The sequence below is a fragment of the Ranitomeya imitator genome, chromosome 6, assembly GCF_032444005.1.
Source record: "Ranitomeya imitator isolate aRanImi1 chromosome 6, aRanImi1.pri, whole genome shotgun sequence".
In the NCBI taxonomy this organism is placed as follows: domain Eukaryota; kingdom Metazoa; phylum Chordata; class Amphibia; order Anura; family Dendrobatidae; genus Ranitomeya; species Ranitomeya imitator.
In genome coordinates this window covers 327,230,031-327,253,828 of record NC_091287.1, presented here as the reverse complement: position 1 = coordinate 327,253,828, position 23,798 = coordinate 327,230,031, and the positions used below count along the sequence as shown (strand labels likewise).

At 44.9% G+C, this 23,798-nt stretch overlaps 1 protein-coding gene across 2 annotated transcripts in view; it reads right to left on the bottom strand.

Moving 5' to 3' along the window:
- The window catches only part of RNF144B (ring finger protein 144B), a 135,984-nt gene that overhangs the window by 79,131 nt on the left and 33,055 nt on the right, over positions 1 to 23,798 (bottom strand). For both annotated transcript variants that reach the window (XM_069730850.1, XM_069730851.1), the window contains one exon: positions 15,479 to 15,677. In XM_069730850.1, coding sequence (XP_069586951.1) covers positions 15,479 to 15,643 — 165 coding nt within the window. In that variant the 5' untranslated portion in view covers positions 15,644 to 15,677. The remainder of the gene's footprint in view (positions 1 to 15,478; positions 15,678 to 23,798) is intronic.

Here is a 23,798-nt window from a genome sequence, read left to right as displayed (position 1 = left end):
GGGTTCTCCCGCAGCGGATTTGATAAATCTGCAGGGCAAACCCGCTGCGGTTATCCCTGCAGATTTATCGCGGTTTGTCCTGCGGGTTCCGCTGCGGGATTTTACCCCTACTATTGATGCTGCATATGCAGCAATATGCAGCATCAATAGTAATGTTAAAAATAATAAAATCATGATATACTCACCCTCTGACGTCCCGATCTCCTCGGCGCTGCAGGCGGCGGTCCGGTTCCAAACATGCTGTGCGACCAGGACCTTCGTGACGTCACGGTCATGTGACCGCGACGTCACTGCAGGTCCTGGTCGCATAGCAAACCTGAGACCGGACGGCCGCGTGCAGCGCTGAGACTTCAGAGGTGAGTATATCATTTTTTATTTTAATTCTTTTTTTTTTTTTACTCAAATATGGTTCCCGGGGCCTGGAGGAGAGTCTCCTCTCCTCCACCCCGGGTATAACCCGCACATTATTCGCTTACTTCCCGCATGGTGTGCACAGCCCCATGCGGGAAGTAAGCGGATCAATGCATTTCTATGGGTGCAGAATCGCTGCGATTCTGCACAAAGAAGTGACATGCTGGGGGTTTTTAACCGCTGCGTTTCTGCGCGGTTTTTCCCGCAGCATGTGCACAGCGGTTTGCGGTTTCCATTGGTTTACATGTAAATGTAAACGCAATGGAAACTGCAGCAGACCCGCAGCGGCAAAATCGCTGTGGTTCCGCGGTAAAAACCGCAACGTGTGAACATGGCCTGAGACTATTAAGGACCAAATTAAGGTCCCAAGGAGGAGTATTGTTGTGAACTCTGGGGTGGATTCTACTCGCTGAAGTTATAAAACGTCTGATCCACCGATGTTTGGCTAGTTCCTGGTCAAAATAGGAGCTAAGAGCTGAAATTTGTACTTTTAAGGTATTAGGCCTAAGACCCAAATCTAGACCCCTTTGCAGGAAGTCCAGAATTTTGGCAATATTTGGGCGAAATGGGTCTGGAATATCTGGAAGATACCACGATGAAAACTTTTTCCAGATTATGGCATTGGTTATGGGTTTTCTACTGTTTTGGAGAGTATGAATTACTTCATCCGAGAGACCTCTTGCCTTTAGTATTTCAGCTTCAGAAGCCATGCTGAAAGATTTAACCTGTGGAGGTTTGGATGCAGCAAAAGCCCCTGATGAAGTAGATTCTCCTTCTGAGGTAGACATACTGGACCTTCCTGAGCCATGTCCAACAGGGCGCTGTACCAACTCCTCCCCGGCCATGTTGGCGCGATTAGAATCGCCGTAACTCGCTCTGATCGGATCTTCTGTAGAGTTTTTGATAGCAATGGGATCGGAGGAAAGGCATAGACGAGGTTGAACCTCCACGGGTGAGAGAACGCATCCATGCCCAGTGCTCTGTCTGCCATATTTAGGGAGAAATAGGTTTGCAGCTTGGCATTCTGACTGTTGGCAAAAAGGTCCACTTCTGGGATCCCCCATTTGGATATCAGGGAGAGGAAGACCTCCTGGTCTAGACACCAATCCCCTGGATGTACATCCCTTCTGCTCAGGAAATCTGCCTGGGTATTGGCCGACCCTTTCAAGTGAACTGCCGAAATAGAGAGGAGGTGCCTCTCTGCCCAGAAAAAAAATGTTTGAGGCTAAGGTTTTTAGTTTCTTGAATCTTGTGCCTCCCTGGTGACGAAGGTATGCTACCGTGGTCATATTGTCGGAATATATTCTGACATGATGTCCCTGAACAATAAAGGATGCGGCTTTTAACGCCTCTTCCACCGCCTTCAGTTCTCTGAAGTTTGAAGAGCTTGCTCTGATGTCTGGGGGCCAGGTGCCCTGGAAATGAGTTCCCTCGACTATAGCTCCCCATCCCCTTTCACTGGCATCCGATGTGAGTGTCTTTAGAGGGACCTGGTCCCAACTGACCCCCCGTTGGAGGTTTCGGAGCCGTAGCCACCATGTCAGGGATGCCTTGACATGATTGGGGAGGCAAATTCTCTTGGAAAGAGAACTCTGCTGTCTGTCCCAGGATGATAGGACATGGGTTTGGAGGACTCTCGTGTGGGCTTGGGCCCAAGATACCATCTGGATACAAGAAGTTAGAGATCCCAGAATAGACATGGAATGTCGCAGAGTAGGAGCCTTCAGGGTTCTGAATGCTGTTATCTTCTGTACCAGATCGAGATGACATTCTCTGGGCAGAAAGGATCTCCTCAACTCCGAGTCCAGAAGGACCCCTAGGAACTTCTTCCTCTTGGAGGGAAGTAGGTCCGATTTCTCTAGATTCGGGATCCAACCCAATGACTTTAGGATTTCTAGAGACTTTGTTAAGTCTGCATTGAGGCCAGAGACTGAAGGAGCGACAATGAGTAGGTCGTCTAGATAGGGTACTATGCAGATCCCTTGAAGACGAATGAATATAATGGCTTCTGTCATGATCTCTGAAAAGACTCTGGGAGCTGAGGCGATTCCAAAGGGAAGGGAGTTGGACTGATAGTACACTATATCCCGATCCTGAGATATTGCGAATCTTAGGTATTTCCGGAATTCTGGATGGATTGGGACGTGGTAATAAGCGTCCCTCAGATCCACCGTAGCCATCACCCAGTCCTGTCCTATCAGAGGGATCGCTGTTTTGACCGACTCCATCTTGAATCTCCTGTAGGTTATTACTTGATTCAGAGGTTTCAAGTTGATTATTATTCGGTGCTTTCCCGAAGGTTTCTTGATCAGAAACAGGTGGGAATAGTGTCCGCTGCCCATTTCTTGTTGAGGTACTGGGGAAATTACTCCTGCCTGGAGTAACTCTTGAAGTCCGGAAAGGAATGAGCCCTGAGGGCTGAGACTCTGTAATGAGGTTATTCTTATGCAATGAGGGGGAGGGCTCTCCCACTCTAATTTTAGTCCATTCTGAATAGTGTCGAGTACCCACTGGTTCGAGGAAATGGAACTCCACTGGTTGATGAAGCTTGAGAGTCGACCCCCGACGCCCTGGGCGTAGTCACTGCTTGTCCGGGGCTTGCTGGGACTGGGGAACCAGGATGTTCCTACCCTTTCCCCCTTTGGGATAGCTCCAGCGTCCTGACTTGCCTTTCCCTTTGAACTCTCGTTGGAAGGGTTGTTCTTTTGAGGGACAAAAGCATAAGCTACTTACTGGTAGCGGCATTTTTCGGAGGCCCATGACAGCACACGAGAGAGGGGATCCGCCCTTAAGGAACAGGAAACCTACAGATACAAAAGGGCGGCACCTCTCCCCATGCATCAGTTGTATTTCAGAGCCTGAGAGGACTACCGCGGTTAGTGGTACACAAATATACATTATATACATTATATACATTTTGAAACAAAATAACCCATTATTGTAACAAGACACCATACGTGAGATTTACATATTACGCTATATACATAACAGGAAGTGCTACCCCCACGTGAATAGGGAGGGAACTAAGGGTGCTGTCATGGGCCTCCGAAAAATGCCGCTACCAGTAAGTAGCTTAATGCTTTATTCGGACTCCCATGACAGCACACGAGAGATTTACAGAAATGTAAGCTACCTCAGGGAGGGACTATAGTTTGTAGCACCCTTAACCCGAAGGAGAGATCAGAGGAGGACCCCAAATCCAACCGATAGTGTTTAAAGAAAGTGGAAGGGGATGACCATGTGGCCGCCTTACATATCTGCTCCATTGACACTCCAGATCTTTCGGCCCAGGATGACGCCATGGCCCGGGTGGAATGTGCCTTTAGATTCTGCGGAGCTGGCCCCCCACCTGCTGTATAAGCTAGAGAGATAGTTTCCCTAATCCATTTAGCCAGTAAATATTTTGATACTCTAAACCCTTTCCTTGGACCTTGGAAGGAAAGAAGCAGTGCCCCATCTTTCTTCCAATTATCAGTAGCTGAAATATACTGAAGAAGAGATCTCCTGACGTCTAACGTATGAAGCTCCTGCTCTTTAGGATTAGAGGGATTAGGAATAAAGGACGGCAAAACTATCTCCTGTGATCTATGGAAACGTGTCGCCACCTTTGGTAGATATGCTGGGTCTGGTCTAAGGACTACTCTGTCTGACAAGATTTCAGTGTATGGAGGAGCTCTGGAAAGCGCCTGTATATCCCCTATCCTGCGAGCTGAGGTTATGGCAATCAGGAAGGCTGTCTTAAGTGTCAACATTTTGATCGAGGCCTCCTGCAGAGGTTCAAAGGGGGGTTGAGTTAGAGAGGACAGAACTAAATTTAAATCCCATGGAACTGTTCTGTCTTTATGCACTGGTGTAGATCTACTAACTGCCTTCATAAACCTCGCTATCCAGTAGTTATTAGCTATATTACAGGAAAACAGGACACCTAAAGCTGAGACCTGTACTCTAAGGGTACTAGGAGAGAGTTTTAACTCGAACCCCTTCTGTAGGAACTCTAGGATTTGTTGTATTGGCACCCCGTCTTGGATATTAAACTTTGAACAAGCCAAGAACTTTCTGCAAGTCCTAGAGTAGATTCTCGTAGTTATTTGCTTTCTACTCTTTAGGAGTGTCTCTACTAAGTTTGGAGAGAAGCCTTTCCCCACTAATAGTGACCGTTCAAACTCCACGCCGTTAAATGGAGCGCCGCCACTTGTGGATGGGAGATCGGTCCCTGAGAAAGCAAGTTCGGGATCTCTGCAGTACCCAGGGGACCGCTACGGACATTGTCTTGAGCCAGGCAAACCAGGTTCTTCTGGGCCAAAAGGGGGCGATAAGGATGACTTTCGCTCGATCCTCCCTGATTTTCCTCACCACTAGAGGTATCAGGTTCAGTGGTGGGAAAGCATAGGCCAGTGGAAAATCCCATTTTATCAGAAACGCGTCCACCGCCAGGGGATTCTCCCTGGGATTTAGGGAGCAAAAAAGTTTTACTTTTCTGTTGTTTCTGGTGGCGAATAGATCCACCACTGGTTGACCCCATCTGCGGACGATAAGATTGAAAATGTCCTCGTTGAGAGACCACTCTCCCTGTTTTAACACATTTCGGCTGAGGAAATCTGCTGCCACATTTTCTTTTCCTTTGATGTGAAGAGCTGTCAAAGATAGAAAATTGAGCTCTGCCACCTGGAACAACCGATCCGTGATCTGCATTAAAGTTTCGGAACGAGTTCCCCCTTGCCGGTTTATGTAAGCGACCGCCACTCTGTTGTCCGACAGAATTCTGACGTGCTGGCCCTGCAGATATACGAGGAATTTTTTAACAGCCAATTCAACCGCCAACAACTCTCTTTGGTTTGATGAGAATGTTGTGAAGGGTTCCCACTGTCCCTGGACCACCATGTCCCCCATATAGGCTCCCCACCCCGAAGAGCTGGCATCTGTGGTTATCACCTGGGTGACATCTACCATCCAGGGAACCCCTGCTGATAAATTCCGTTTATCTAGCCACCACCTGAGGGAATTCAATGTTATCGGCCTCAACGTTAATTTCCCATTCAATGCGCCTTCTAAGGCTCTGTCATGGAACAGGACTTCTCTTTGTAGGGACCTGGTGTGGAACTGAGCCCACTTAACTGCTGGAATGCAAGATGTGAGTGACCCAAGTAGAGACATTGCTTGCCTTAGGGTACCGTCACACAGTGGCATTTTGATCGCTACGACGGCACGATCAGTGACGCTCCAGCATCGTAACAATATCGCTCCAGCGTCGTAGACTGCTGTCACACTTTGCAATGTACGACGCTGGAGCGATAATTTCATGACGTATGTGCGATGTAGAAGCCGTTGGTTACTATGCGCACATCGTATACAATATCGTGCACACCTTTGTTACACCATGCGATCATGCCGCCACAGCGGGACACTAGACGACGAAAGAAAGTTTCAAACGATCTGCTACGACGTACGATTCTCAGCGGGGTCCCTGATCGCAGGAGCGTGTCAGACACAGCGAGATCGCTGGAACGTCACGGATATATCGCTGGAACGTCACAAATCGTGCCGTCGTAGCGATCAAAATGCCACTGTGTGACGGTACCCTAAGTGTCATGGAAGGTGTATTCATTGCTTTTAATACAAAATTCTGAATTTGGTCTATTTTCTCTATAGGGAGGAGACACTGCTGTGTCACTGAATTCAACATTAATCCCAGAAATTTTTGAACATTTAGGGGCTGTAATTTAGATTTTTCAAAGTTTATGATCCAACCCAACCGTTCTAGTTTGGTTTTAGCAACCTCCCATTGTGACAGAATGATCTACCGAGTTACCTACAATGAGGAAATCATCTAAGTAGGGGATTATAAGGACATTTGACTCTCTTAAATGCGCCATGACTTCCGAGGTTATTTTAGTAAACACTCTAGGTGCCGAGGTGATCCCAAAAGGGAGCGCCCTGAATTGAAAATGTTGAATCCTGCCCCCCATTAGTATCGCTACCCTCAGGTATCGTTGGAAATCAGCATGGATGGGTACATGATAGTAGGCATCTTTCAAATCCACTACTACCATGAAACAGTTGTTGAAAAGCATTTTTATTGTCGAATTGATGGACTCCATTTTGAAAGTATGTTTAACCAAAAACTTATTGAGACCCTTAAGATTTATCAGGCTTCTGGATTAGGAACAGGGGAGAGTAAAACCCTTTCCCTGCCTGAGAATACGGCACTTCTACTAAAACATTTTTGGAGCAAAGAGTCCTCACTTCCTCTTCTAGGACGAATTGTTCAGTGGGAGATGAGCGCCAGGGTGTTAACCTAAATTTGTCCTGTGGAATATGAACAAATTCCAGCTTGAGACCATGGGAAAGTGTCTTTTATCCAAACGCTGTTTGTGATTTTCGACCACTTTGCCGAGAATTGCAATAGTCTCCTTCCCACTGGAATTGCCAGTCATTGATCTTGTTTTTTATTTTCCGTTGGGTTACGGCGAAACATGAGACCTGTACCTCGTTTTCGCCTATCCTCCCATCTGGGACGATCTCTCCCTGGTGAGAAGGTGCGCTTTCCTCCCCGATTGAACCTACTTTTGTTGAAGGGACGACGGTATGGATTGAAAAGGTTGGGAAACTTTTTCTTATCATCCCCTGCTTTCTCCAGGAGTTCATCCAGGGTAGGCCCAAATAAATACTCGCCTTTACAAGGGATAGCGCAGAGCTTTGCTTTTGCCTGCATATCCCCCGGCCAGCATTTCAGCCATAGGGCTCTCCTTGCAGCATTAGAAAGTCCTGCTGCTCTAGCTGCCAACTTTACGGAGTCAATTGAGGCCTCCGATAAAAAAGCCGCCCCCTCCTGGATTACAGGTAATGCTGCGAGTATGGAATCTCTAGAGGCCCCTTGTTTTAATTGGGTCTCTAACTGGTCCAGCCAGACCATCATTGACCTTGCCGTGCTGGTTGAAGCTACCGCAGGTCTCAAGGAGCCAGCTGCCATTTCCCAGGTCCCCTTTAGGAAGGTATCCACTTTGCTATCCAGGGTGTCTTTAAGCGTTCCCATATCCTCAAATGGGAGAGAAGATCGTTTTGCTACCTTGGCAATTGCTGCATCCAGCTTTGGCGCTTTCTCCCAGTTACCTACTGCTGGGTCATCAAAAGGGTACCAACGTTTTTGCGCAGGTGGTAAGGAGCCTTTTCTCTCTGGTTTTCTCCACTCCCTATTAATAAGATCCTGAATTTTCTCATTTAAAGGAAAGACTCTGCGCTTTCTCTGTTCTAATCCACTGAACATCATTTGTTCTTTAGATAGTTGAGGCTTGGGTTCCGTTATACCCATTGTGCCTCTGACCGCCTTTACCAATTTGTCTATTCTTTCTAGGGGTAAGCAAAACCGAGCAGCGTCTTCTTCCGAAGAGGAGGATGATGCTGCTGAATCGTCCGGTTCTTCAGTCTTGTCCTTTTCCACAGATGAATCGGATGCCCACTCAGTTCTCTGCCTAGAACCTCCTGACCGTGAAAGGTTTTTAAAGGACTCCTTAACCTCCATTCTAATCATTTCTTTTAGACTGGCTGTAATAGAAGAGGATTCTTCGGCTACCTAAGGGGATAAGTAAGGTAGACTAGAGTGTAAGATCTACATGCTATACCCCCTCCTTCCAGAACCTCACCGTCTGCTGGATACAGGGGTCACATAGTTTTTTAGGGTGTGAGTCAGGCAAGGGAACCCCGCAGATGGCACATTCCCTATGCTTCGCCTTACTGACGTTTTTCCTTCCCTGCATAAAACATATGAGGGGAGAATAGTCACTAAGTGAACTTTCTCGAAGATCACTTACCAGTGGCTGCTCACACCCAGAAATACCGAAGCACGAGGGGGATCCTTTTTGGCTGACCCTCCAGACCCCTGTCTGGAGGAGCTTCTGCGGCCCGAACAATCGCTCCTCTTTTCATGTTCCTTCTCCTTGGGTTTCTGGGATGCTTGTTCCAGCAGCACAACCTGCTGATCCTGATCCGACTCCATCTTTAGTAATTTGGAGCCAGAACCCGGGAACATGCTGCTGGAGCCGCCTTATAAAACCCCTCCTTCGGTCAGCGCACCTTGCTCAGCTTGTTGGTTTAATTTTCCCACCCTCCCGCAGCTGTGGGGGATCAACCGACGCTCAGGAGGCATTGCGGCATGATCTCCGGTGGGCGCCGCCATCTTGGAGCCCCTGCGCATGCGCAGGAGCTCATCGACCTGGAAGTCGTCGCCGGCTCCGCCCCCCGACGTCACCACAGCTTACAGCGCTTCCTGTCAGCGCTGCAGCCATCGTGGAACGCCGAGGCCGGCCAGCTACATTCCGATCGGCGCCCCCTAGAAGCTGCCGCCCCCCCTCCGCACAGAGAGACCCACAGCACACGGGAAGGGCACCATACTTACCATACGCTGGCTCCGGAGACCGGACACCCCCTGGCGACCGCTCCTCGCGGCCTAGTCACCGCCGTGCCGCCCTGCCAGGGCCACCGTGACTACCTCAGGTACCCGCACCGGCCGAGGTGGGAGACCCCCTCGCCACCAGAATCGGTCCGGCCGGCCTGGACTCCTGTAGAACTTTGCTATAGGCATCCAGTCCCTTCAGGAACAGGAAACCAACTGATGCATGGGGAGAGGTGCTGCCCTTTTGTATCTGTAGGTTTCCTATTCCTTAAGGGCGGATCCCCTCTCTCGTGTGCTGTCATGGGAGTCCGAATAAAAAAACGTTTTTTCGGATTCCTCTGTTCAGGAAGCGCTTTTTTCTTGTCTGTTGCCTTTTCCAGTATATCGTTCAGAGCCTGCCTGAAGAGATAGCAGCCCTGTAAGGGAATGGCACAGAGCTTTGTTTTGGACGTTATGTCCCCACTCCAGGACCTCAACCATAGAGCTCTCCTGGCTGAGTTAGAGAGAACTGCTGATTTAGCAGCCACTCTAACGGACTCTGCCGAAGCATCGGCGAGGAAGCCCGTAGCTTTCTGGAGAAGAGGGAGGGAATCTAAGATTACTTCCCTAGATGTTCCCTGGGTAAGGTGGTCTTCAAGCGTGCGGAGCCAATGGAATAGGGATCTAGCCACGCAGGTGGACGCAATGTTTGTTCTAAGGAGATTGGTGGAAGTCTCCTAAGATCTTCTCAGTAAACTCTCCATTTTGCAGTCCATAGGGTCTCTGAGTTGGGAAGAATCCTCGAAAGGGAGGGTTGTCTTTTTTGATACTCTAGAGACTTGTACATCTACCTTAGCGGTATCCCACAGAGAGACGTCTCCATCGAGAGAGAAACGATTTTTTAGTTCAGATGGAACAGTAAGTCCCTTCTCGGGTGATTCCCATTCATGAAGAATGAAACTGTACATTCTTGTGTATTGGAAACCCCTTTAATTTTTTAGGTTTTAACCCACCGAACATCTCATCCTGCACTGATGGTTTCTCCTCCTCCTCAACGCCCATTGTCCCCCTGACCATACTGATTAATTCATGTATGTCTTCTGAGGAAAAATAGTATTTTTTACTTTCCTCTTTGGGGGTGGAAGTGGAGCCCTCATTCTCCCACAAATCCTCCGAGCCGGAGGAATGAAGTTCACCAGAGTCTGAATCAGAAATAACTGTTGCCATCTTCCTTTTTAGGAGGAGGTGGCTGAGGTAACAGAGACTGGGAAAGGGCCGATACCGAGGACTGAACTTCCTGTTTAATGAGGGATTTAATGCTCTCGAACAAGGATGGCTGTTCCGAGCGTAACACTTCATCAGTGCAGGGCTGGCAAAGCTTCTTATATGAAGAAGGTAGCTTTGATGCACATACACCACATTTCCGATCTTCCGATTTCTTGGAAGATCTGTCCTTCCTAGGGGCAGAGGCCTTGCCTCCCTAAAAAAAGAGAGAGAAGGACTAAGTATATAGCACCCTAAGGAATACAGGGATAGAGGGACCTGACCCACTACTCACGGTAGGAGGGAAGACGCAGGGCTCGCCAGATGCAGAGACAGGTCTGTCACCTTCCATGGTCAGTCAGTACTGCAGTCCAGACAGACAGACAGGGGGCCTTACCTGGAGGTGATCTACCAGGGCTAAATACCGTGGAAGCTACGTCCAATCTTGTGCTCCTCCTCCCGGTCCCAGGCGTAGGGGAAGAACCGCTATGCCCCACCATCTTTTGCTTCCAGACGCGCGTGCGCTCCACCGCTGGAACGCACATGCCATGAACCAGAAGTTCGGGTACTTCCGGTTCGCGCGTCCACCGTTTCCGGCCAGCAGGAGAGGAGGAATGCCGGGGAGCCGCGTGGGGACCCCGGCCGCACAACACTGCCCCGCTTTACTCCAGAAGGAGCGCGGGAGGAGCAGAGGAGGGGTCCCGAGTCCACACCATGTGAGGAGACGGGAGCAGCGCCGCAGGGAGGAGAATCATCCCGACCCAGGCTGCCCGGCTATAGGTGAGGTTTGAGTGCTCCGATCGCCGGCCACGGCAGCACTACCGCAGGACCTCTTCATGCCCCATAGGGGACAGGAAAAACACTGGAGGTGGCAGGAAGGGGAGGGTATTTAACTTCTGTGTTTCCTGTCCCCCATTAGGGCGGGGAGACATCCTCCAGTACCGCTGTCGTGGAAGGTGACTGGAGAAATATTGAGATGAACTTTTGTTAATGACCAAATACTCATTTTCCACCATAATTTGGAAAATAAGTCAGACAACGTGATTTTCTGTATTTGTTTTCTAAATTTGACTCTCATAGTTGTGGTCTACCTATGATGTCAATTACAGGCTTCTCATCTTTTTAAGTGGGATGACTTGCACAATTGTTCGCTGACTAAATACTTTTTTCCCCACGCTGTACGTGAGAGAATATTTGGGTTTTTCCAGTTTTCTCATACCGGAGGAAAAAAAAAAAAAAAGTGATGTGTGAGTGAGGCCTTATCCAAATGTTAGACCTTGAGACTTTATTAGTCTTTATGTGCTTCAAGAAAGGACTCATAGGGACATGGTTAAGAACACAGGGAGGGCCTGTCAGTCTAGGGGGAGTGGGGCAGGGAGAAGCCTCAAACTAGTAATCTAATAGGCATAGTCCCCAGGTGGCTTATCAAAGTATGTTTTTGCTGCAGGTCTACTAGTTCTCTTAATACTGAACTCTGTATAATCCTGCTCACAGCTTCCTGTATACACTGTGCATAGTATGAGAAAGTTACTCGTATCACAGGTAGGGGTCTGCAGCAGCAAGAACTGCAGTGGAAGCAGCAGAGAACGTCTTTATGTGCTGTGTCGGGCGTCGAACCCAAAAATGTTGAGATACCTGCCATAATGGTCGCCAAATTAGGGGGGAGAATATGTGAGGCAGCGACTCGTCTCACAGGTAGGGGGTTGCTGTGTGTTCTCCCCAGGTTGTGCATGGAGACGGATTTAGTCCATAGGTGTGAATTGCAGTCACGGATTTCTGGCCTGGGTTTTCCATGTGGCTGAAAGCCACAGGTTTGTTAGAAACTCTGCAGTAAGAAGGGTGCATCAGGTGCAACGTCAGCGTCAGTCTGGTGTGTGCTGTGGTGCAGAGCCGAGGCCTGCAGAGCGCTGCCTGTGTGAAGCAGCATAAGCCAGCGGAGCCAGCAGCTATGGCAGCTGAATAGCCTGGCACCCGCAGCGTACACAGCGATACAAGTTGTCCATGGTAACTGGTCTCAGATGTGGACAATGCTGTGCTCGGAGGTGGATGTGGACAGTCCTGTGCCCGGAGGTGTACTGGAAGTGGATGTCCTGTGCCCAAAAGAGACTGGCATGTGTAATGATTGCAAACAGATGGATATGGTGCCCGGCTGCTATCCGGACGATATAATGGGCTGTGTACGGCTGTGTGAGTAAAGAGTGAGTAAAGAGTCTGTGACACAGCGGTGCAGGACAACCACGGGAACTAGTCAGAGGAGGACTGGCGTGTGTAGTGTCTGCAACATGAGAAGCTGTGTTTGGAGACTAACATGGCGTGCAGTCACCCCACGGATACTGGACAAATAGGTCCGGCGTGTTTACGGACTGCAATCTAAAAGCCATATGATGTGTAGTGCTATGAAACAAACACTGAGACAATAATATATATGAATGATAAAACAATCAAACTTGCGCTAGGAAATTTCCTAGCGCAAGTTTGATTGATTGTTTTATCATTCATATATATTATTTCCCCTTTTTTTTCCCCCTATGTGGTAAGGGGGTAACTTGCCGCTGTTTATGCTGCACCACCAGCGCCGCTGCACTAGTATACAGTTAGGGCCAGAAATATTTGGACAGTGACACAAGTTTTGTTATTTTAGCTGTTTACAAAAACATGTTCAGAAATACAATTATATATGTAATATGGGCTGAAAGTGCACACTCCCAGCTGCAATATGATAGTTTCCACATCCAAATCGGAGAAAGGGTTTAGGAATCATAGCTCTGTAATGCATAGCGTCCTCTTTTTCAAGGGACCAAAAGTAATTGGACAATGGACTCTAAGGGCTGCAATTAACTCTGAAGGCGTCTTCCTCGTTAACCTGTAATCAATGAAGTAGTTAAAAGGTCAGGGGTGGATTCCAGGTGTGTGGTTTTGCATTTGGAAGCTGTTGCTGTGAGCAGACAACATGCGGTCAAATGAACTCTCAATTGAGGTGAAGCAGAACATCCTGAGGCTGAAAAAAAAGAAAAAATCCATCAGAGAGATAGCAGACATGCTTGGAGTAGCAAAATCAACAGTTGGGTACATTCTGAGAAAAAAGGAATTGACTGGTGAGCTTGGGAACTCAAAAAGGCCTGGGCGTCCACGGATGACAACAGTGGTGGATGATCGCCGCATACTTAATTTGGTGAAGAAGAACCCGTTCACAACATCAACTGAAGTCCAGAACACTCTCAGTGAAGTAGGTGTATCTGTCTCTAAGTCAACAGTAAAGAGAAGACTCCATGACAGTAAATACAAAGGGTTCACATCTAGATGCAAACCATTCATCAATACCAAAAATAGACAGGCCAGAGTTAAATTTGCAGAAAAACACCTCAAGAAGCCAGCTCAGTTCTGGAAAAGTATTCTATGGACAGATGAGACAAAGATCAACCTGTACCAGAATGATGGGAAGAAAAAAGTTTGGAGAAGAAAGGGAACGGCACATGATCCAAGGCACACCACATCCTCTGTAAAACATGGTGGAGGCAACGTGATGGCATGGGCATGCATGGCTTTCAATGGCACTGGGTCACTTGTGTTTATTGATTACATAAGAGCAGACAAGAGTAGCCGGATGAATTCTGAAGTGTACCGGGATATACTTTCAGCCCAGATTCAGCCAAATGCTGCAAAGTTGATTGGACGGCGCTTCATAGTACAGATGGACAATGACCCCAAGCATACAGCCAAAGCTACCCAGGAGTTCATGAGTGCCAAAAAGTGGAACATTCTGCAATGGCCAAGTCAATCTCCAGATCTAAACCCAATTGAGCATGCATTTCACTTGCTCAAATCCAGACTTAAGACGGCAAGACCCACAAACAAGCAAGACCTGAAGGCTGCGGCTGTAAAGGCCTGGCAAAGCATTAAGAAGGAGGAAACCCAGCGTTTGGTGATGTCCATGGGTTCCAGACTTAAGGCAGTGATTGCCTCCAAAGGATTTGCAACAAAATATTGAAAATAAAAATATTTTGTTTGGGTTATGTTTATTTGTCCAATTACTTTTGACCTCCTAAAATGTGGAGTGTTTGTAAAGAAATGTGTACAATTCCTACATTTTCTATCAGATATTTTTGTTCAACCCTTCAAATTAAACGTTACAATCTGCACTTGAATTCTGTTGTAGAGGTTTCATTTCAAATCCAATGTGGTGGCATGCAGAGCCCAACTCGCGAAAATTGTGTCATTGTCCAAATATTTCTGGCCCTAACTGTATATACTATTTAAACACTGAGACAAGATGCAACTGTGTGAATTGAACTTTGATGAAGTGTATTATGAATTGAACTTTGATGAAGTGTATTATAAAATGCTATGCACCTTTATGTGTGAAGAAACACATTGAAGAGACCTGTGTTTGAACTTTGTGGGTCACTGCATACAGTGCTACCGCTGCATTACAATAGGCAGAAAGCAGCCTGTGTTGGGGAAGAGCGGGGGAGTTATACAGAATCCATGAGTATGGAGGACTACATGGCCACAGGTTTACTAGTACTTTAGTGAAAATATTAAACAGGGATTTTATCAATACTTCAGCAAGCAGCCCAGTAAGTGAGATCTCAGGGTCTCAATCTCTACATTTTACTGCTCTCGTATTAGGTAACAAAAACCTTGTGAAAGAATTCCTTTAAGATGGTCTCCAAGGGTCTTTAATTGTTGCTTAGTGTTCTGTATAGCAATGATCGTGAAATAAACCTGTTTATATCACTCCAACACAGAGCCATTTCTAGAATTACTGAATATATAATTTTATCTTTAGGATTTCCTCTTTGTAAAAATACCTTTCTACAGTTTTCTATGCAACTCTTGCATACATCATACATATTACACAAACACATCAAGCTATAACACTAAAGCACTGATGGGCATGTAACTTATTTAATATCTGAATCCTCTCAACAACCAAAGCAGTTGTGCGCGGTTAATTTCCAGAGAATGAAGTTACTATGTTCTGTTTTGTCTCTTTAACAAATTACGGCGTGTATAATGCACAGAGATGTACAGGAAAAAAAATATGTATACCTACCCAGGCAAAAATAAACCTGTATAGTCTAGTGCTGTTTTTCTAATATGTTGAATAAGTATGTAATTTTGCATTTTTCTGCAGTTTGTCAGGATGCTATAAAACACTGAAATAACACTTGCATAAAGGACTATTCATTCTGCCCACATGCTAGCCTAAATAGACTTGATTCATAAACTGAAAATTATATGGAGTATGCATAGCATTTTGCTTTTTACTGAACCCCATCAATTTCAGGATCTAGCATATTGCTAAGGGCTCTGGAAGGCCTAATGGAGAAATTATCTGGAAATTTGGTGTGGTCGAAAGTGGTGAATTTTATTTCTATCAAGCTTTCAACCCTAGAATATTATTTACCATCAACTGTAAAAGAAACTTCTTACCTTTGTGCAGAAGATACAGCTGCACTCATGAAGGGTGGTCATCATATCAAGAGGATGTTCACATAGACACAGCTTGCACATAACCAGAGGCTCCAGAGCCAATTCCCCAGGAGCCGAATTGCCACTCATCATGGCATGATGACAGATTTTACCAGCAGAAGCCATGATTTTACTAAACCGGCATCTTTACCGCTCCGTACTAGAAGATAAAATGAAAACAAAATGTACAGTTTTACAAAGAGGTTACAGGCTTCCCATACACAATAGATACATGTTAGTCAGACGATGGTTTGACCAGCAGCTAGCTCCCCCAAATCCTACATAACACAAGTGTGCTCACTCTACACAGCACTCTTGTGTTCTCTACAAGAGATGCTGACAAATTATCGCCAAGAACAAAAATCATCATCTGCAGTCCAAAGTAGGACATGCTGGAATCTTATCCCTGACACCATTTTGGGAGGGTGGGAGTAGTTGAGAGGCCCTTATACATACACACATGAGACTGTCTGCCAAGCCCGCAGATATTGCGGAGTTCGACTGATGTTAGTCTAATGTGCATAGGGGCTCACTCAACGCACAGCAGTGGCAGGGAAATAATTTATACAATTGTCATGCAAGCAACTATCTGATTGGCGGCAAACCACTCCTTTACCAGTTTCTGCCTAAAGATCCAAAGAGTTAATAGAAGCCAATGATAAAACCTATTAATCGATTTACCTCTCCAGGTATTAAAGAGATTACATTATTATAGCGATATGGTTATACAGTTACTCACCTTTCCCGATTCCAGTCCTGCACCTCCGTAAGAATTTAATGTGCAGGTGTTTCTTTTGTAATAGGACACTTGGCCTTGATGTCACCAACTTAAGTATCCAATTATGTAACTGAGTATCAGATTCTGCTGCTAGATCAGGAACATAGCCTGTATTTATTCTATAGCCTGTTTGTGTTTGACTCAAGTTTACTATCATAGACAGTTTCTCCTCAAGCCCGTTGGATTTGACTTGTTTGCAATTCTACTATGACTTCTGGCCTGGATTTGTGAGTCTACATCCATTAAGCCTTCTTGATTTGTTGTTCCTGACTGGTCTCCAGGCTTTGACTCCTTATGTGCAAGGTCTTACCAATCTATGACTACTTCGAAGACCATACAAAACTTACTTGCCAGAGTGCATAGTGAAGAATGGGAAATTCACTATAGGCCGCTTACACATTAGGCTAATGTCAGCAGAAACTACTGATGTCGATAATTTCGGCTGATGGTCTAATGTGTATGCGGGTGCCGACTGATGATAGGAAGATGTCGAATGTGCATATCCAATTCTGTCCTGCCAATTATATTGTTCATCCAGAAATAAGGCGCCAGACGACGTGTCAGCTGGTAGCTTTCTCATTGAACACAGGAGCAAATGGTCAAACGTACACTCCTCTATAGGAAAGTTGTCTGAGAAGGCTGTCAGCCAAACAATCTGTTGAAGCATCGTTTGGCCAACAGCCATCCAATGTGTATGACCAACTTTACACTTTGTCCCCAGCCCCACACCCTCCCCGAAAAAAGTAAAAAACTAAAAAAAGTGGAGGAAAAGGCACAAACAAAATGATCAAAAGGACAATCCTATAAATTTGTATGGAAAAGCCATTTGGTGTTATTCTTGTGGTATCATAAATTCTCTTTTCTGTACAAACATACGGTACTTCAAAAGTATAACATATAGAGGTTGTCTGGGTGTAGAGATAAGGGCCAACAAGTCATTTTTCCATCCTGCTTTTCAATCTGTAATTTTTGGAAAGAAGTTAAGGATTTTATCTGTTAAATACTCCATATACAGAAATCACTGAACCCAATGCATTACTTAATGTCCTACACTTCCCAGTGTGCCAGGATGCTCCTCCACTCCACAGTTGTGAAATGCTCAACAGAAAAAACAATAGAAAATAAGTCAACCAGCATCAATGATGGACTTATATTCACAAATCAAGGATGTTATAAACATGGAATACCCGACAGCTCTACTCCAAGATAACGTACCGCAGATAGCATTCATGATACTTGGACGTTATGGGACAACTACTGGATGGAACATGATCTCTGACAGCAAACCATTAACAATCTTCTCCAGCTATAAGCTGCCTCAGTTCATAACTGAATACAGTTTAATAATTGATTCCCTATTCCCCAATCCCATTTGTGTGCATCTCATCAGGTCCTAGTTTAATGTTAAATTAGGTAAAAATATACCATAGTACGGTAATTTGTTAATACTACAGTATTTGATACTACCATGCAGTGAAGGAAATAAGTGTTTGATCCCTTGCTGATTTTGCAAGTTTGCCCACTGACAAAGACATGAACAGTCTGATTTCAAGGGTAGGTTAATTTTAACACAGAGATAGAATATCAAAAATAAAATCCAGAAAAAAGCAAATAAATTTATACAATGTGGCTTTCTGAATTTTATTTTTGATATTCTTTCTCTCAATGTTAAAATTAACCTACCCTTGAAATTATAGACTGTGCATGTCTGTCAGTGGACAAACTTGCAAAATTAGCAAGGGATCACATACTTATTTCCCCCACTGTATGTCTACTACAGTCCCTTGATTGTATCTTTTTTCAAAATTGTATTTAGCTACATTGTTTATGAGCCAAGTTTAAACTTAGAGGAAATGTTATTTTTATGAGAGATAATGGCCTTCATATAGTAATGTTACTTATTATGAAAAAACTCAGTCAAAAGAGAAAGACATTTTTTGATTGCCAAAAAAAGAATGAACATACCAACAGTATTACACAGCAAATAAGAATGAGCAGCTAAGGCTACTTTCACACTAGCGTCGGTACGTGGCCGTCGCCATGCGTCGGCCCGACGTACCGACGCAAACTGCGGAAAAAAAAAAATGAACAATGGGGGCAGCGGATGCAGTTTTCCAACGAATCCGCTGCCCCATTGTAAGGTTCGGGGAGAAGGGGGCGGAGTTCCGGCCACGCATGCGCGGTCGGAAATGGCAGACACAACACACAAGAAAAGTTACATGCAACTTTTTTTGTGCCGACGGTCTTCCAAAACACAACGCATCCGTCGCACGACAGATGCGACGTGTGGCAATAAATCGTAATGCAAGTCTATGGAGAAAAAAAACGCATCCTGCGGGCAACTTTGCAGGATGCGTTTTTTCTCCAAAACGACGCATTGCAACGTACGTCACACAACGCTAGTGTGAAAGTAGCCTAAGTGAACCTTATATTTGGTTTGTTGTTTGTTCTTGCATACATTAATCACAAGATAATTCAGAGAACCGGTTCATTGAATGAAGACAGCTTATTTAGGCGTGATCTGCTTTCTGGGACATTTCCACATTCCGTCATAAAATACTTTCAGAATCAATCATCTGACAACTGACAGATGGGTTTGTTTATTGATTTCATGTAGACTGAAAACCATAAGCTTCTTTACATAATGCTATAAGCATAACACACCTACATAACTTAATACTGATCTTTACAGGGGTGCGATTTGAAAAGAGGGTGAGGATAACAAAATGATTACCTCTTGGTGTTTGCAAATCAATCACGTAACCCTTTCTTCAGTCATTTATCATACAAGCATATCCATCCATAGTATAAAGATCAAATCTCAATTACTGTATGCTTTACTGGACTTTAATGTTAATATCCATGACTGGATGAATTCTATAGCTCAAAATCTCCAGCTTATTAATGTAGAATTAGCTGGATCACAGACCACTCTTTATTGCTTATCGAGGCGCATCACAATATATACAGCATGTATGCATGTGGTGCCATGAACATTACAGCCTTTGAAAACCCATTTGACCGTACTGCATATCTACGCAGTGGATTTAAAGTTTTGTATTAAGAAAACATAGCTCTGATCAAGATATGAAAAAAAAATATGCAGGTGGAGATTTACGGTACTACAAGCACTTGAATACTAAATATTGATCTACTTCACCATTTAGCAACTTATTTAACAAATATGATCAAAGGGATTCAATCATTAAATGTGAATAAATGCTACAATATAACTATAAATTGGCACATGTTGGAACCTCCTGTCAGAATTATAGGTTTGGAAATATTCCAAAAGACATCTGATGAAAAGCTTAGACATGACCAGAACAAAACTTTACTTGTTTTGAATGACTACTTAACAATACAAGAAGGAACGATTTTATTCAAATACCGTACGTGAGAATGGAGTAAATGAACATAGAATCTGGCCTTGTTCCAGTTTACTAAAAATTAAGTATTGCAGGGTCAGAGTCATGACCAACTCACTGTAATAAATCTTAAAATCAGCCTTAGAAAAAAAATAAAAAAATGGCAACATATCCTAAAATAAAGTACAGCAATCCAAACTCTGTTAAATAAAATATACCATACACAAGTTTAAAGAAATTCAGAAAAAGATACCCTTGTGAGATGTCACAAGGCCTGGGATCTGTCCATCAGGTTCTGCCATCAGGATCTGCAAGCATGCTAGATACAAACCCAGACTTTGAACTGAGGAGGATGCTTTAGTGTCACAGTAGATAGAAGTCAGAATACCAATGGCTCCAATTAAAGGGGCTGCCTACTTTTCCACAACCCTTTTGTAAACCACCTACCGAAAGAAGACGTAATAGAATGTCCTACGGTGGTTCTCCATGTATGAAGTGGGAAATGATACATAGCTAGCATCTGCCTGTAATAGCTGCGACCGAAGCTTGATTCTAGTGCTGCTGTTTAGCCTATTAATGAACGTCATTTTATCGAAATATACTACAAAACTGCAGTATTGTGGCATGTAGAACTAGCAAATAGGTTAAAATTTGACAAAACAAAACAATAAAAAATAAATAAAAGCAAAAAGAAGTATATTTAGTAATAAAGTCTAATTTTACATTTTGATCAATCAACACATAGGGTAAATGTACAGAGAAAAGAATAAAACCTCACAATTGCTGTTTTTCATTCCTCAAGGCTCCCTAAAAAAATGTAATAGAAAGTGAGCAAAATGCTTTATATACAACAAAAAGCATTAAGCTACTTACTGGTAGCGGCAATTCTCGGAGGCCCATGACAGCACGACGAGAGAGGGGATCCGCCCATTAGGAACAGGAAACCTACAGATACAAAAGGGCGGCACCTCTCCCTTGCCTCAGTTGTATTTCAGAGTCTTGAGAGGACTACCGCGGTTAGTGGCACACAAAAATATACACTATATACAGAATATATACAAAATTTCAGCCATATATTGGAACTGGGTATCATATGTGAGATATATACATTTATAGGAAGTGCAACCCCCACGTGAATAGGGAGGGAACTAAGGGTGCTGTCATGGGCCTCCGAGAAATGCCGCTACCAGTAAGTAGCTTAATGCTTTACTCGGACTCCCATGACAGCACGACGAGAGAATTACAGAGATGGAAGGTACCTTAGGGAGGGACTATGGCCTGTAGCACCCTTAACCCGAATGTGAGATCAGAGGAAGCCCCCAAATCCAACCTATAGTGTTTAAAGAAGGTGGACGGGGATGACCATGTGGCCGCCTTACATATCTGGTCGATTGATACTCCAGATTTTTCCGCCCAGGATGTAGCCATGGCCCTGGTGGAATGCGCCCTCAGATTCTGCGGAGCCGGACCCCCACCTGCAGTATAAGCCAAAGAGATAGCCTCCCTAATCCACTTTGCTAGTGTGTACTTTGATACCCTGAGTCCCTTTCTAGGATTTTGGAAAGATAAAAATAACGCATCATCTTTCTTCCATGTGTCGGTAACAGAGATGTATTCTAGCAGGCATCTCCTAACGTCTAATGTATGGAGTAGTTCTTCTTTAGGGTTAGCAGGATTGGGAAGGAAGGATGGTAAAATTATCTCCTGTGACCTGTGAAACTGTGACGACACTTTTGGTAAATAGGCCGGGTCCGGTCTGAGGATTACTCTATCTGGCAGAAACTCTGTATAAGGGGAAACCCTGGAGAGAGCTTGTATGTCTCCCACTCTACGGGCAGATGTAATTGCTACAAGAAATGCTGTCTTAAGGGATAAGGCCTTAATTGAAGCTGATTGTAATGGTTCAAACGGCTCTCTAGTCAATGCTGACAGGACTAGGTTGAGATCCCAAGGCATAGATCTATCTTTATGTATGGGTCTAGATCTACTAGATGCTTTAATGAACCTTGAGATCCAATAATTATTGGCGATGTTACAGGAAAATAGAGCCCCTAGGGCCGAGACCTGTACCCTTAGAGTACTAGTGGATAGACCTAGCTCTAAGCCTCTTTGCAGGAATTCTAAGATTTGTTTTATAGGTATTCCCTCTTCTAAATTAAAATCAGAAGAAGCCAGAAACTTCCGCCAGGTTCTAGCGTAGATTGTTGTGGTTATCTGCTTCCTACTTTTCATAAGGGTCTCAATTAAACTCGGGGAGAACCCTTTGTTTTTTAGTAACGCCCTTTCAAAATCCATGCCGTTAAATGAAGATTCTTTACTTGCGGATGACTGATCGGACCCTGGTAGAGCAAATCTGGAATCTCCGGGAGTACCCAGGGATCCTCCACTGACATGATCCTGAGCCAAGTGAACCAGGCCCTTCTGGGCCAGAATGGGGCAATCAATATAACTCTGGCTCGATCTTCTCTTATCTTCCTGATTACTAAGGGTATCAGGCCTAGTGGAGGAAACGCATAAGCCAGCTGAAAATCCCAATTGATCAGAAAGGTGTCTACCGCCAGAGGATTCTCCCTGGGATTTAGGGAACAGAATTTTATTGTCTTTCGATTGTCCCTGGTGGCAAATAAATCTACTTCTGGATGTCCCCATTTGTGGACAATCTGGTCGAACACGCGATTGTTTAGGGACCACTCCCCTTGCCTCAGGGTGTTGCGGCTTAGAAAGTCCGCTTTGATATTTTCTTTTCCTCTTATGTGTAGAGCGGTTAAGGATAAGAAATGATTTTCCGCTGTCTGGAACAGACGATCCGCCACTCTCATCAGTGATTCGGAATGAGTTCCACCCTGATGATTTATGTATGCGACCGCCACCTGGTTGTCCGAGAGGATCTTGACATGATGACCCTGCAGATATGAGGAATTTTTTCACTGAAAGTTCTACTGCCATTAACTCTTTTTGGTTGGAGGAGGCTGATGTTAGTTCAGGGTCTATGGCCCCCTCCCCTATCATGTCATCCATGTGTGCTCCCCAACTAAAAGGGCTAGCATCTGTTGTTACAATACGTGTTACCTGTGACACCCAGGGAACTCCCGCCGATAAGTTTTCATTGTCTAGCCACCACCTAAGAGATGTACGAGTTTTTGGACCTAAAGTAATCTGACTCTGCAGGGACCCATGTAGAATTCTATCATTAACCAGCACCTCGGATTGTAACGGTCTGGTGTGGAATTGGGCCCAACGGACAGCGGGAATGCAAGAGGTTAAAGATCCTAATAGTGACATAGCCTGTCTAAGGGTCATGGATGGTTTATCAATTGCCTTAGACACCTGTTGCTGGATATGTAACAATTTGTCGGGTGGAAGACAACACTGTTGGGATTCTGAGTTTAACAACAGTCCTAAGAATCTTTGTATTTTTTGGGGTTGTAAACGAGATTTCTCATAATTTATGATCCACCCCAGACGCTCAAGTTTGGATGTGGCTGTTTCTAGTTGAGACAGGCAATGGTCTGCTGAGCTCCCTACTATAAGGAAATCATCCAAGTAGGGAATGATCAGGATGTCAGACTCTCGTAAGTGCGCCATGACCTCGGCCACTAGTTTTGTAAACACCCTAGGAGCCACTGATAAGCCAAAGGGAAGAGCTCTGAACTGGAAATGGCGAATCTGACCCCCCATTGACACAGCTACACTCAGGAACCTCTGGAAATCTTCATGTATCGGAACATGATAGTATGCATCTTTAAGATCTACAACTACCATGAAACAATGATTAAGCAACATTTTTATTGCCGAATTAATTGTTTCCATTTTGAACGATTCATTGACCAGGAACTCATTAAGACATTTGAGATTTATGATCGTTCTAAAAGAACTGTCTGGCTTCTTGATCAGAAAAAGAGGAGAGTAAAATCCCCTTCCTCTATCTGATTCTGGAATTTCCATCAATACGTTTTTGGAGCATAAGTTCATGACCTCTGCTTCTAGAGCCGCTTGCTCAAGGGGGGGGGGGAACGTAAAGGGGTTAATTTAAATTTTTCTCGAGGCCAGTGATTGAAGTCCAGCCTTAGACCTTTAGTAATAATGCCTCTGACCCAATTACTGTTCGTAATGTCAAGCCATGCTGAGGAGAAAG